Below are 15,619 nucleotides of genomic sequence, written 5' to 3' on the forward strand. Positions count from 1 at the left end.
ACCCAAACCACAGCTACGCCAATGCCCCAACCTTAACCCACTGTACCTAACAGGGGACAGAATCTCAGTCCCAGTGCTCCCAAGATGGCCTGGATCTTGTTGCACCACAGTGGGAACTTTTTTTTTTTTTTTTTTTTTTTTTTAGTCCTTTTTACGTTGCTAGTACAAACATTTTAATTTTTCTCTCAATATCAGCATTTCAATATATATATAAGAAACTGAAGGGTTTTTTTGGTTTTTTGTTTTTGCTTTTTTAAATTGCACCTGCAGCATATGGAAATTCCCAGACTAGGGGTTGAATTAGAACTGCAGCTGCCAGCCTATATCACAGCCACAGCAATGCCAAATCCAAGCCGTGTCTTCCACCTACATCACAGCTCAAGCCAATGCTGTGTCCTTAATCCACTGAGTGCAGCCAGGGACCAAACCCGCATCCTCATGGTACTAGTAGGGTTCTTAACCCGCTAAGTCACCACAGGAATTCCACAGAAATTGAAGATTTCTTTTGATAAACACTGGATCAATATGATGTTCATGTTGAATTGGTGTTTCCCAAACTACCTGAACTAAATTTAAGATAAACTTCAGTGTGGGTCTGTTATCACAGACAGGGCTGAGGTGAGGGGTGTAGAGCGCAAGAACCACTCAAATTCACCCTGACAGAACTCAACAAGAAAATAGTTCTGTAACATTGCAATATTAATATATATTAATATATCCATAATCAGTATAATCCATGATATAATTTCTATATGAACTAGTAATGTATAAACATTAGCTAGTCAATTAATGATGAGCTATTCTTAAGTTATTTTGGCTATTTCCCTAATAAGCACGTTTCTTAACCTAAGCCTTAATTTCCTTATCTGTAAAAAGTAAGTTGCCAATGAAACCCATACTAGAGTTGTCAAGAATTTTACTTGTTTTTTTGTTTGTTTTGTCTTTTTGCCTTTTCTAGGGCCACTCCTGCCGCACATGGAGGTTCCCAGGCTAAGGGTCCAATCGGAGCTGCAGCCACCGGCCTTCGCCAGAGCCACAGCAACGCGGTATACACGCTGCGTCTGCAACCTACACCACAGCTCATGGCAAGGCCGGATCCTTAATCCACTGAGCAAGGCCACGGATCGAACCCTCAACCTCATGGTTCCTAGTCGGATTCTTGAACCACTGCGCCACGACGGGAACTGGGGAGTTTTAAACAGGATGATGCACTATAGCCTGGCTATAATATAGTCAACTTTTTTCCAGGTAGACGACTGCTTTCAGGTAAAGTAATTGCTATTACTGACATTTTTTAATACCTTTTTTTTTGACATCCGACGCGAAAAGAAGGGAGAGAACAGAGATCTAGGATGAAATACTTTCTCTATACCATGCATTTTAGTAAACACATTTTAGGCTCCCAGGAGGCCCCCCGCAGCCGTGCACACCCGGGCTCCTGTCCTTTCCGGGCCACAGCGGCCGAGCTGTCGTCCTTCCCTGCCTGTTCCCCTCTTCGCCGCCACACCCCCTACCCCACTCCAACTCCCACCAACAGACCCCGGAACTGACCCGTGGGCGTCAGACGGCGCCGCGCCGGGCAGCTAACCGGATGCCCACGGGACTTAATGGCACGCGACATCTGCCGCTACCGCCGGGGGCGCCGGGAAGCCCATAGGCAACGGTGTCGCAAAAGCGTCGCGAAGGCGTCCGTCCTTGGCGGCTGCAGGCCACCTGTGTAAGTCGAACGTGCTGGGGTTTGATAATCAGCATGGAGGCGGGCGAGGTCCTCCGACGTTGCGGGGGCCGAATGGAGAAGCCGCTCGCCGGTGCCCCGGGCTGCTGAGCTCCCGCCGCTCCCCGCGGCTCGGCCGCCCAGCCATGCTAGCCTCGCGGGTGGCGCGCGCCTCGTGGGGGACCCTGCGCGTCGCCGCATGGGCGCCGGGAGTACGGCCAGGCAAGGGGCGCGCCCGCGGGGCAGTGCTGCCTGCCGCGTCCTGCTGCCTGGGCTGCCTGGCAGAGCGCTGGTGGCTGCGCCCGACCGCGCTCGGCCTACGCTTGCCCGGGACCGGCCCGCGGGCCCATTGCTCGGGATCGCGGAAGGCGGCCCCTGGGTCTGCGGCTGGAGAGGACGTCGCCGCCGAGGCCCGGAGCGGCCGGTGGGGTCCGGCGAGCGCCCCCAGCCTGGTACGTACCGAGGAGGAGGCGGAGGGGCGACTCTGCGTCGGAGTGGTCTGCTCGGTCGGAGCTGGGTTCCGGACGCTAATAACGTGTTCTGACCCGCCACGTTCAATGCTTCTGTTTCAAAACTTTTGTAGCGTTCCCTGAAGAGAAGTTTTGAGCTGGTCGTTCTGTTGGAATGAATTTAAGGGGTACCAACCAGGTGCTCCTTGAGTCTGGGTGGTCAGGTTAAATCTCCCCCTCTGTCCAACAGGTAGCTGAACGCCTCTTTGGATATTGCATAGGTGAAAAAATAGCCTTCACCTGTCGTATTAAAAGCGCATTTTGAATTTTCGGGAGCGAATCGCCAATATGTAGGGCAAGTCTCTGGGAATCTTCGGAAAGGTATACAGGCCTTTCTCTTTGCTTGTGCAAGTTTGGTTAACTATCATTTGACCTTTGGTAACAACATATTGTGGGGTGAAGAATAACTAATTTAAATCGTAATTGAAAGGGCCTTTAACTTTTAATTATCGAGAAAAGTTAAAACTCTCTTTCTGAGGGAATGAAAGAAAAGATTTGTCTGCTTACCCTTTGATATGCTGACCAAACAGAAGACCTCAGTGCATGAGTGTGGGAGAGGTTTTGATGTCATGTTAGCAAGACTCATGCAATTATTACATCTTCAATTGTTATGTCTTCAGTGGGCCCCTGTGTTGCTTTCATCAGTTGTACAGCATGGGTTGGGGTGGCCACATCCTGGCAGGGGTCTCAGCTCCATTAATAGCTAAAGCATGTTGCGGTTTGAATGCCGGCTGCTTTGAGGTTGCCATATCCTGGCTGAAGTCCTTCCCAGAATGGCAGTAGTTGGTCGAGTATGCCACAGGTTATCTGGTTGAGTAATTTGAGATTAGCTCTCTAAATTTTAATTTAGAAACTTTTTACAGATTTAATGATTAGAAGTTAATGAGGTATTTTGTTTTTAATTGAAATATTTTCTGTGGAGCTGCAAAGAATCCCTTTCACTATTCAGGAACATTCAGTCTGGCTTATTCACCAAACGAAATGATCTGGCTGTTTTGCAACTTTGTCTTTAATTTTGCCCCATGGGTATCTCTGAGATTAATTTTAAGCCTCTTTATTCTGACCTTTTGCTTTATTTTTCCTTTTTCTCAGTCATGAACTGCATCTCCTGGGCCCCACCTCCCCCCACAAGTTGCTGTAATGCTGGATCAAGTATTTGATTTATTCTGTACCACAGTATGGTCAACAAACTTATCTTTTTTTCTCTGGACTCTTGGATCTTTGAACTTGAATTTGGAATATGTTCCAAGAATGGGTCCATTTAATTAATATTTAATTAATACGATGTAGTTTACTTTCAATAAAAGGTCCCGGAGTAGAGGTTTGTAGTGCTGCTTGTTTGGTAATTGTTTCCTGGAGGATATGAATTTTTCTGTAGCTTTCTGTGATGTATTCGACCTGACTTGCATAACCCCCTTATACCTCCAAGCCAAGGTGAACGTTTCCTACCCCGGGTCTGTTATAAACACAAACTTAATATTTTTAGAGAGCTCCTTTTTCTTACGGAATGGGTCAAGGCATTTTTAAAAGAGGTCTTTTGAGGTGGAAACTCCCTTTTTTAAAAAGTCAGATAAGGTTCAGGCACATTGGGTTACTGATCAAGAAAGAGGTTAAGCAGGGTTCATTTTGTGAGGAGCTTGTCCCATGCGATAGATTCGGCAGCCTTCACTCAATGGAGAGAAGAATCCAAGGTTTAGGGATCGACATTTTCGTGGTAATGTTTCTATACCCTGCTTTGCGCAGCGTGTCTTAGTTCCACGAGGCTGAGGTTTTTTAAAGTTGAAACACCCTCTCATGAAACCGATTTTGTTTGGCAAGGAAGGAATGTTCTTCAGAGCAGCTGCCAAGAAAGCCCTTTGGTTGGTGCCAAGTTCAAAAACACCTTGGCTCCAAATGACGCTTCAAGGAATCTTAAAGCTCCCATAGGGAAGCCATGAAAGTCCTCAGCTTCTAGTTGGGGATCTTAACATTTCTGTGGCTATTTTGAACGGATTTACAAAGTTTCTCTTTATTTCCTAAAGACTTCAATCCCTAATTCATTGTTCCATTTTCTTCCAACAGTTCTCCAATTTAGTGATGAGATTATGGTATTAAAAATGTTTTGGGGGAGATCCTGTCGTGGCGCAGTGGTTAACGAATCCGACTAGGAACCATGAGGTTGCAGGTTCGGTCCCTGCCCTTGCTTGGTGGGTTAACGATCCGGCGTTGCCGTGAGCTGCAGTGTAGGTTGCAGACACGGCTCGGATCCCGCGTTGCTGTGGTTCTGGCGTAGGCCGGTGGCTATAGCTCCGATTAGACCCCTAGCCTGGGAACCTCCATATGCCATGGGAGTGGCCCAAGAAATAGCAAAAAGAACAAAAAAACAACAAAAAAAAAATGTTTTTGGAGGTTCCCGTCTTGGTGCAGCAGAAATGAATCCGACTAGGAACCATGAGGTTGTGGGTTCAATCCCTGGCCTTGCTCAATGGGTTAAGGATCTGGCATTGCACTGAGTTGTGGTGTAGATCACAGATGCTGCTTGGATCTGGTGTGGCTTTGGCTGTGGCATAGGCCAGAGGCTTTAGCTCTGATTAGACCCCTAGCCTGGGAACCTCGATATGCCGCGGATGCTGCCCTAAACGGACAAAAAAAAGACAAAAAAAATGTTTTTGGAGTTCCATTGTGGCTAAGCAGTAACGAACCTGGCTAGTATCCATGAGGGTACAGATTTGATCCCTGGCTCCGCTCAGTGGGTCAGGGATCCGGTGTTGCTGTGAGCTGCGTGTAGGTTGCAGGTGCGGCTAGGATCTGGCATTGCTGAGGCTGTGTCTTAGGCCAGCAGCTGCAGGTCTGATTCAGACCCTAGTCTTGAAACTTCCATATGCTGTGCAGACCCCCCCTAAATTTTTTTCCCTCTTTATTCATGTCTCCATACGCTGTGTGTGGCATTTAGCATTCTTTTGAATGGGTATGTGTAGAGGAGGGAGGGGAGGTTATTTGGTTTTTTTGTGGGTTTTTTTTTTGGTCTTTTTGCCTTTTCTAGGGCCACTCCTGCAGCATATGGAGATTCCCAGGCTAGGGGTCTAATCGGAGCTGTAGCTGCCGGCCTACGCCAAAGCCACAGCAGCACGGGATCCAAGCTGTGTCTGTTGACCTACACCGCAGCTCACGGCAACGCCAGATCCTTAACCCACTGAGCAAGGCCAGGGATCAAACCTTCGACCTCATGGTTCCTAGTCAGATTCGTTAACCTCTGAGCCGTGACAGAGCTCTGTTTTTTTATTCTGTTTTTCAGCCAAAATGCCCATGGTTGATAATTTCACTTTTTTCTGACACTTTTAAACTAAAGTTTCACTTTTATCTTCTTTTTTTTTTTAAGTGTCTTTAACAAACCATGTTTTCTTTTTTGGCTGCCTTTTTTGTGACATATGGAGTTCCCAGGCGGGGATCAGATCCAAGCCATAGTTGTGACCTATGCCTCAGCTGCAGCAGCACTGGAACCTTAACCCACTGTGCCCTGCCAGCAATCGAACCTCTTCCCATCTCTCCAGAGATACTGGTAATCCCATTGTGCCACAACAGGAACTGAAGTTTCACTTTTTTTTTTCCCTTTTTTTTGCCTTTTGTCTTTTTTGTGCTGCACCCACAGCATATGGAGGTTCCCAGGCTAGGGGTCTAATTGGAGGTGTTGCTGCCAGCCCACACCAGAGCCACAGCAATGCCAGATCCGAGCCACATCTGCAACTTACACCACAGCTCACAGCAACACCAGCCCTTAACCCACTGATCAAGGCCAGGGATCAAACTTGAAACCTCATGGTTCCTAGTCAGATTCGTTTCCGCTGTGCCACGATGGGAACGCCCCAAGTTTCATGTTTAAAAGCAGAAATTTTTTTTTTTTTTGCTTTTTAGGGCCGCACCCTCGGCATATGGAGGTTCCCAGGCTAGGGGTTGAATCAGAGCTACAGCTGCCGGCCTACATCACAGCCACAGCAACGTGGGATCAAGCCGCATCTGTGACCTACACCACAGCTCACAGCAACACCAGATCCCTAACCCACTGAGCAAGGCCAGGGATCGAATCCACAACCTCATGGTTCCTAGTCAGATTCGTTTCTGCTTCGTCACAAATGGGAACTCCCCAAGTTTCATGTTTAAAAGCAAAATTTTTTTTTAGTTTTGAACTCTAATGCTGCAGTCATACAGTAAAGGCTTGACTTATATGGTAGATAATACATGTTTATTCCTTCTCCCTTTAGGAGGAACACCTACTTCACATCTGTGTTTGGATACATGACTTCTTCATCTTCTGCTTTCTTAAATTTTAGTGCAGTGTCTGTAAAAACAACAGAATGGATTTTAAAACTCAATTTAAAGTACTAAATTTAAAGTCTGTGTACCTTCTAACCTTTAAGTTGATGAGTGTGTTTTAACAGTGTATGTAAAGTATGAATTTATAGTATTTAACTCAATTTGTTGTCTTTATGTTTCAGTATGAAAACCCATGGACAATCCCAAATATGTTGTCAATGACGAGAATTGGCTTGGCTCCAGTTTTGGGCTATTTGATTATTGAAGAAGATTTTAATATTGCACTAGGAGTTTTTGCTTTAGCTGGGCTAACTGATTTGGTAAGTTGTAAAGGCACTCCCCCTCTTTTACTCCCCTGCAAATCCCAGGTTGCTACTTCACCAAAATAACACAGCTTCAGTCTGCTTTTTCTTTGAAGGAAATCCTTAAGAGGAATTTCACCTAGTGCTTGTATGGGCTTGTCTTTAGCATCTCTGTGGGACTCTATTCCTTATATGATCTAAGGAAGGAAGTGGAGGTTGTAGGGGAACATAGGAGAGGATGCTTTTTTAATTTGTGGGTTTTAACTTCTTCATAAAAGAAAAAGCCTTAAAAATTCTCAAAGAGCCAGTATTTGCTTAAGGATAGTAATAAAGGAGAGAAGCTGTGAGGTTATTTTTCTACTTATCTAAGAGAGAAATGCTCTGATCTGCAACAGTAGTTGGTTTTACTGGTGGAGAGGGGAACAGTGGGCCACTTGCTGTGACCAGGGAGCTTGTAGAGGCCAGATCCCTGCTCAGGTTTATGCTGGCAGGAGAGCATCGGCACCCAAAAGCTTTGGTCCCTGATTCCTGCTCCACACCCCTCTGACCACCTTGCAGAAGACCTGGCCCTTGTGGGCATTAGGCATGTTTCTTCCACTCTTCCAGCAGAGGGACAAAGGAGAAAAGAGTATCTTGCCCCCACTGTCATTTTGGAGGGAAGGAAAGATTTATTCAGGTTATCTCAAATTAGAACTTGGAAAATAATTTTATAAGAAGGCTGCACTGTGTGTTATAGGCTTTTGTGGACTGGCTAGTCATTATCATGTATGACATTTGTATTTATCACCCATCCTGTTGCATAAAGAATTTGAAATGGCTTATAAAACTACATATCCTACAAAAACACAAGGAAGTGGGGGAAAGGTAGAGGAAAATTTTTAAATAAGTATGAAAGCATGTAGAAATAGATAACTGTGTGTATATATTGCATATTCTTGTATAAGGATAGATATTGTGTATATATATTGTATATTCTTGTACAGGGCTGGTCTGAGATCCAAGTGAAGACCCAGACAGGCAATAATGATTTAGTGCCTCATTAAACCGATGTATGTTTGGAAAGCTTTATTCAATATTTAGTGCGAATAAAGAGAGACTGACTTTCTATTATAAGCTGAATAGCATCATTGTTTGTAACATCAGCTATTCTCTTTGAGGTTCATAGAAACAAAATTCCACCTGCCCAGTAGCATTGCTGAGCAATATAGAATTAGCTAAAGATTCAGCAGGATGAAAAAGGAGGGAGGGCATTTGCATTCTTACATGTCATTTCCTAATACGCATCAAATACAGCCTATCAAACTGGCTACCCCCCCCCCTTTTCCTGGAGTTTAGCTCCTGTCATAACCACTCCCCATTCTTACAATCTTTCCTTTTGTCCCTGATTTTATCTCTGAAGTGTGAGGGTCTCCAAGTCTGTCAAAGGCCATTGTACTGATAATAGATTTTTTTTTTTTTTGGTAGTAGACAATATCTTTTTCAGTTACTGGATTTGCTCTTTTTATGTTTGTCGGGTTTTGTTTTTTTTACCACATGAGATTGCAGTATTCACTGAATAGGAGAGGCCTCATTTACACTTTTCTAAATATATAGGAAAAGTGTGGAAACCTGAGTTAACTGGCACCATATTCCATGGAGGTTTTGATGCCTTTAGAGTGGCCACTGGGTACATGACTGAACTAATGGAATATATGTTAATGGATTAGATATATCAAGTGGGAGAAATTAAATATGAGTACTAGGCTATTACCTCTTTTTTTGTTTTCAACAAGTAGGTGCCTGGAGGTTAACATTTTCTGTGTTGGTCAATACTCAGGATAGGACAAGGTTTGTGGGAAAAGACTTGTTATGCCTGTCTACATAGAGGTAACAGCTGGCTAATTGAACACAGTAATTTGGGGTTGGAGGAAGTCATGGTTAGAAATAGATTTGAGTCATCATCATATAGATAGAAGGTTAAGTCTGGATGAAATCATCTAGGCTGTGGTAAAAGAAGAGAAAGGGTCAGAGAAAAGAGTAATAGATGGAGCAGTGGAGAAGGAGCTGGGAAAGGACCCTGAGAAGGAATAGCTGGTGAGAAAGCAAGAAAATTGACCATAAGGTGTCCCAGAAGTTAAGTGAAGAAAGTGCTTCAATTGTGCTGAGGTCAGGCAAGCTAAAAATGTAGAATTCACTGGTGGCCTTAATGAGTGAGGGTGTGACGTTCAGAGCGGGTTGGTGAGCTTATGCAAGGTGGTGATAACAATGGATGTCACTTTGAGGAAGTTTTGCTTCATAAGGGAATAGAGAAATCAAGAAGGGTAGATTTTTTTTTTTTTTTTTTTTTTTTTTGCTTTTTAGGGCCACTCTGGCATCATATGGAAGTTCCCAGGCTAGGGGTCAATTCAGAGCTACAGCTGTTGGCCTGCTTCAGAGTCACAGCGACGCAGGATCCAAACTGCATCTGCGACCTGCACCACTGAGGTCATGGCAACGCTGGGTCCTTAACTCACTGAGCAAGGCCAGGGATCAAACCCACATCCTCATGGATACTAGTCAGGTTCATTAACCGCTGAGCCAGGAAGGAAACTCCCAAGAAGGGTAGATTTTTTTTTTTTTTAATTTATTTGTGTGTGTGTGTGTGTGTGTGTGTGTGTGTGTGTGTGTGTGTGTTTGTTTGCCTTTTCTAGGGCCACTCCCGTGGCATGTGGAGGTTCCCAGGCTAGGGATCTAATCAGAGCTATGAGCCACTGGCCTACGCCAGAGCCACAGCAACACGGGATCCAAGCCGCGTCTGTGACCTACACCACAGCTCACGGCAAAGCTGGATCCTTAGCCCACTGAGCAAGGCCAGGGATCGAACCTGCAACCTCATGGTTCCTAGTCGGATTCGTTAACTACTGTGCTACCACGGGAACTCCAGAAGGGTAGATTTTAAAGAGATACATGCTGGGGACATTTTTGTTGTTAATTAACTAATTAAAAGACTGAGTATGAAAAGAGATTGATGATGCAGGGGAGGTGGGAAGAAGGAAGCAACTAAAGGTGAGAAGGCCTGGGATCAGGGATCAGGGAAGGCAGCGAGAATATGAATACCTGCTGGTAGGTGGTAGATTCGGAGGTGGGAATATGAAGGAGTGCTAACAAAGTTCCTATTTTTCAAGGAAATATAGACATGGTCAAGAGCTAGAGGGAGGTTTTGGAAGGGAGGGATTCAGGTTGAGGTAAGAGCAGATAGTATAAAAAGAGAAGGTAAACACAGTGAGTAAGTGTAGGTTTGCCAGCCAGCTTTAATGCCCATGGGAGATTTGTGATTATGAAAAAGTGAGATCAGTCAGTTCATTTATGTGCTTTTCTTGAACAAAGTTCACCTGCCTAGGTGTAGGTCCAGAGTATAGGTTAGTTATATTTAAGCAGGGTTGTGGGGGAGTGGAATAGAAAGTTACCTTGGAATCCAGTGTGGGTAGAGGAACAAAGAAGGTGAGAAGGTGATGGTGATGGGGAGGCTGAGTTCCCTGATATCAGAAGCTGAACTGACACCTGGATCCTCCAAGGCCTTAACGCCCCATTCTAGGCACTTCCTGTTAGACAGTATTACCTCTGGTACACCTAAGAAAATAGGTCTTTTCAAATGAGGCAGTAATAGCCAGTAACTGTTTTTGAGGATTTACTAAGTGCTGAGAGCTGAACAAGTAGTAGTTACATTATGCACTGAGACAGCCAACCCTTTGAGGTTGGTAGCATTGTCTCGGTTTTACACATGAGGAGACTGAGGCTTAGGCCCACAATTAGTGAGTGGGAGAGCCAGTTCTTACGTTCTACTGCAAAGAGCAAGTCCTTAACTATTTTCCTGCAGGACACCCTGTCCCTTAGGTCATTGGAAGTGTTCCCTGGTGGCTCAGTTGGTTAAGGATCCAGCATTGTTATTGCTATGGCTGGGGTTTGATCCCTAGCCTGGGAACTTCTGTATGCCATGTGAATGTGGCCCCCAAAAAGGTCAATGGAATACTTGATGGGGGAGTTCCCATCGTGGCACAGTGGTTAATGAATCTGACTAGGAACCATGAGGTTGCGGGTTCGATCCCTGGCCTTGCTCAGTGGGTTAAGGATCCGGTGTTGTCGTGAGCTGTGGTGTAGGTTGCAGATGCGGCTCGGATCCCATGTTGCTGTGGCTCTGGTGTAGGGCGGCGGCTATGGCTCCAATTGGACCCCTAGCCTGGGAACCTCCATATGCCGTGGGAGGGGCCCAAGAAATGGCAAAAAGAAAAAAAAACAAGACAAACAAACAAAAAACTTGATGGAGTTCCCTTTGTGGCGCAGTGGTTAATGAATCCGACTAGGAACCATGAGGTTGCGGGTTCGATCCCTGGCCTTGCTCAGTGGGCTAAGGATCCAGCTTTGCCGTGAGCTGTGGTGTAGGTCACAGACGCGGCTTGGATCCCGAGTTGCTGTGGCTCTGGCGAAGGCTGGTGGCTACAGCTCCGATTAGACCCCTAGCCTGGGAACCTCCCGCGGCCCTAGAAAAGGCAAAAAAAGACAAAAAAAAAAAAAAAAAAAAAAAAAAAGAAAAAGTCAATGGAATACTTGAGATAAGGAGAACTTACTTATCCTTTAAAATGTACCAAGTTGAATAATGTCTAAATTAATTTGATCTTTTCCCTTTGGAAATAGGACTAGAAAATCCGAACATTTGTTGAAGCCTAAAGTTAAATGATTAAATGCCAGGTGGGGATTTGGAAAGTCAAATATCTGCCTATTTATTTTTTTGCTTTTTAGGGCTGCACCCGCAGCATATGGAGGTTCCCGGGCTAAGGGTCCAGTCAGAGTTACAGCTGCCGGCCTACACCACAGCCACAGCCATGCCATATCCGAGCCACATCTGCGACCTACACCACAGCTCATGGCAATGCTGGATTCTTATCCCACTGAGTGAGGCCAGGGATCGAACCTAAAACCTCATGGTTCCTAGTCGAATTCATTTCCACTGCGCCCCAATGGGAGCTCCCATATCTTCCTTTTTAAATGGGAATAGGCAAAACTTGGTTTCAGTCCATTTTGTGGCCCCAGGGAGGTCTGGATATTTTGAATTAAAACTGATTATTTAAATACTGGCAATTAATATATATATTTTAAAAATCCCTGGGCGGGTCAAACAAAACCAGCCTGCAGGCCCATTTGGCCCACTGACAACCAAGTATGACCTCTGCTTTAAGATATAATTTGTTAGAGTTCCCATTGTGGCACAGTGGAAATGAATTGTACTAGGAACCAAGAGGTTGCAGGTCCTATCCCTGGCCTCACTCAGTGGTTTAAGGATCCGGCATGGCTGTGGCTGTGGTGTAGGCCAGCAGCTGTAGCTCGGATTAGACCCCTAGCTTGGGAACCTCCATATGCCTCGGGCGGGGCCCTAAAAAGCAAAAAAATAAAATATTTGTTTCTACAAATAGTGAATAAATAATTTTTATATCAAAAATTTTAAGTAGGTCGGGTACAGAGAATTTGAGTTTTTTATTCAAATACAGGTAGTACACATGGAATTAACAGTGGCACTAAACAAAAAATAATTGAAAAATAAAAACAGAATTTAGGGAGCTGGATGTTATAGAAAAAAGTAGGTAGGAATGAAAATTAGAAAACATCACAGTTAAAGGGTAGCCCTTGCAAGTAAAAGCAGCTATTTTGGCTTAATGAAATAGCCCAAGGCTCAGGAGAGGGAGCTCTTTGTCCAAGCTCTGTCAGTCATGTGGTCATTGAGTTTTATTTGGGTCCTTTACATCTCTGAATTTGTTCATCCCACAAAGGGACACTGTGAAAACATTGAGAAATAGCTAAAGGTCTTGAGAAAGAAAAGTACTGTAAAAAAGAGAAGTTATTTTCTGACCAGTTGGTAATTTAAAAGGTAAACATATACCAGTAAAACAGGTTTTGGGGTAAGAAACAGAAGAGCTTTGATCTACATTTTATGAAAGTATAGTTGTTATTCTGGTATCTTTTAACCTTCAAGATATCTACTCTGTACTTGTTATGAAATTTATTTTAAAAAAACTTCTATTTTCAGTTGGATGGATTTATTGCTCGAAACTGGGCCAATCAAAAATCAGCTTTGGGAAGTGCCCTTGATCCACTTGCTGATAAAATACTTATCAGTGTCTTATATGTTAGCTTGACCTATGCAGATCTTATTCCAGGTAAGAATGCCGTCATGCATACTTGTAAATAGTACAGGGAAGAATGACATTCATCAGCTTAGGGTTTCTCTTTATTGAGAGACAAATAATTTTTGTTCCAAAAATGTTTTTCAACTTTAAACTGTTTCCCTAATTTTAAACTATTGAACTGTTTTGCTTGCCAAGCTATTTGTTTTACTTTAGAATTTGTCTTTGTTTTACTAGTAGAATCTGTTGTTTTCCTCGTGAATTTATTTAAAGTTAAAATTGAGCAAATACTTCACAGTGCCAATTCATTTTACCTTAGGGAACCTTTTGAAACAATTTTAATTCTTAGTGTCTCCCTTTTTTGAAAGCAGTTTAAAGTTTTCCTAAGTCTGTTATGTTCAATTTAATCTTAAGTGGGAGTGCTGAAATCCTAAAGATACGTAAAATTTCAGATTGTTATTATTATTACTTAAACACTATTACACAATTTCAAATTCAAAGTGTAGTTTGTACATTGTCTGAATACTCTGTATCAAAATTTTATGATCTTTTGTATTTTGTAAGTGCTTTTCTGGTTGTTCGTTTTCTACTGGAGTTGTGTTTCTCAGTTTTTATCCTTTGATTCAGATTAAACTGTTTATTTCTAAGAGGTAGATTCTGCTAATGCTGACATTTGATTGAAAGAAGTAGAGTGTTCTTTCAGTCTAGTGTAGTCTCCTCAATTTAGAGATCTCTTTCTCTACCTTTAGGCTTTTAAATCTGTACAGCAAATTTAAAAATGAATTAAATTACTGTTTATGTACTTCTTTGAAGGTCAAGTATATGGTTGAGGGTATTGAAGAGGCAGGGGTACACTGTAAGTAATCTAGATAATTTGTAGAAAAAAGATCCTAAGGAACATCTGTTAACATCCACAATTAAAATGAAGGGGTGTGTGTGTGTGTATGTGTTGTGTGTTTTCATACGTCCCATTTTTTCGGTTACTTTGTATTTTGTTGTATTGTTTTACAAAGACTGGGTATTTCCCTGTTGTACATAGAAATTTTTTCCAGGTTTTGGTATATGGATAGCGTTGGTGTAGGTTACTGTCCAAGCTGAGACTTCCCTTCATTATCATTTTAGGAACTTCTGTTTTCTGTCTTCTGTCTTGGATCTGTTTTTCAGGCTCCCATGTTCCTCTTTTTGGTGCAGTGGAATCTCTTGTGTTAGGATGCAACATGGCAGCTAGGTTTTTAGAGGTGTACAATGTCTTTATTCTACAGATATCTAAACTATCTTTATCCTACCCTTCATACTTGATTGAGATTTGAACTGTGCATAATTTTTTAATTAATAATACAATTGTAGAACTGTATCATTTAATCATACAGTTGTATTTTTAAATTATAATTATCATAAATTCTTTGATGGAGAGGAAATCAGAATCAGATCTAAGAAGACTTTAGCATTCTGAGAATGATGTCAAATGACCCTCTTCATGGTGGATTATGCACTTATTTACTATGAGATATATTTCTTCTCCAGCGATTCCTTGTTTGTATATCAATTGTAGATTTTTGGTTTGCAGTTATTCTGAAGTTTTGATATAAGGGTCTGTATGTGTACAAGATTGTTTTAAGTTGTTCTCTTAATTGCAAGTTCATCTCCGGTGTCCTGCATTTGTACCCACCTCTTCTCATGATTTCTGATTTTGGTGGTATAATTGCGCATGGATGATTTCCTGTCTTTACTGTATTATATACCTTTACTGGTGAGCCTTGTCATTTGTGGAATTTTTGTTTCCTGTTGCTATGTTTCCTTTTCTGCCTAGAAGTTCCTTTAGTATTTGTTGTAAGGCTGGTTTAGTGTTGCTGAATTCTCTCAGCTTTTGCTTATCTGTGAAGCTTTTGATTTCTCCTTCAAATCTGAATGAGAGCCTTGCTAGGTAAAGTCATCTGGGTTGAAGGTGTTTTCCTTTCATCACACTGAATATATCATGCCACTCCCTTCTGGCCTGCAGAGTTTCTGCTGAAAAATCTGCCAATAACCTTATTGGGTTTCTCTTGTATGTTGCTTGATTTTTTTCCCTAGTTGTGTTCAAGATTTTCTCTTTGTATTTAATTTTGGTTAGTTTGATTAATATGTGTCTCAGTGTATTCCTCCTTGGGTTTATTTTATATGGTACTCGTTGTGCTTCCTGGATTTGAGTGAGTGGTTCCTTTCCCATGTTAGGGAAGTTTTTGGCTATTATCTCTTGGAATATTTTTTCTTTTTCTTTTTTTTTTTTTTGTCTTTTGTCTTTTGTCTTTGTTGTTGTTGTTGTTTGTTGTTGCTATTTCTCGGGCCGTTCCCGCGGCATATGGAGGTTCCCAGGCTAGGGGTCTAATCGGAGCTGTAGCCACCGGCCTACGCCAGAGCCACGGCAACGCAGGATCCGAGCCGCATCTGCAACCTACACCACAGCTCACGGCAACGCCGGATCGTTAACCCACTGAGCAAGGGCAGGGACCGAACCCGCAACCTCATGGTTCCTAGTCGGATTCGTTAACCACTGCGCCACGACGGGAACTCCTGGAATATTTTTTTCTGTCCCCTTCTCTCTCATCTCCTTTTGGCACCCCTATAATATGGATGTTGGTGTGTTTAATGTCCCAGAGTTCTCTGAGACTCTCTTCATTTCTTTTCAATCTT

At 43.1% G+C, this 15,619-nt stretch overlaps 1 protein-coding gene across 3 annotated transcripts in view; it reads left to right on the forward strand.

Annotated features, from left to right (window-relative positions):
* The first annotated feature begins 1,721 nt into the window (after positions 1 to 1,721).
* The window catches only part of CRLS1 (cardiolipin synthase 1), a 32,094-nt gene continuing 18,196 nt past the window's right edge, over positions 1,722 to 15,619 (forward strand). The window contains exons 1-3 of one of the 3 annotated variants that reach the window (XR_014832788.1): positions 1,722 to 2,166; positions 6,696 to 6,833; positions 12,853 to 15,366. Coding sequence is in view for 1 of the 3 variants with exons in the window: in XM_003134243.7 (XP_003134291.5) it covers positions 1,861 to 2,166; positions 6,696 to 6,833; positions 12,853 to 12,982 (574 nt within the window). In the remaining 2 variants the exon portion in view is untranslated. The remainder of the gene's footprint in view (positions 2,167 to 6,695; positions 6,834 to 12,852; positions 15,367 to 15,619) is intronic. The other 2 variants (XM_003134243.7, XR_014832789.1) reach the window with 2 other exon arrangements.

This window comes from Sus scrofa, chromosome 17 (genome assembly GCF_054392235.1).
Source record: "Sus scrofa isolate SSC_HxYL_T2T_F1_AM1 chromosome 17, Sscrofa_HxYL_maternal_Yorkshire_Landrace_v2.0, whole genome shotgun sequence".
NCBI classification, from domain to species: domain Eukaryota; kingdom Metazoa; phylum Chordata; class Mammalia; order Artiodactyla; family Suidae; genus Sus; species Sus scrofa.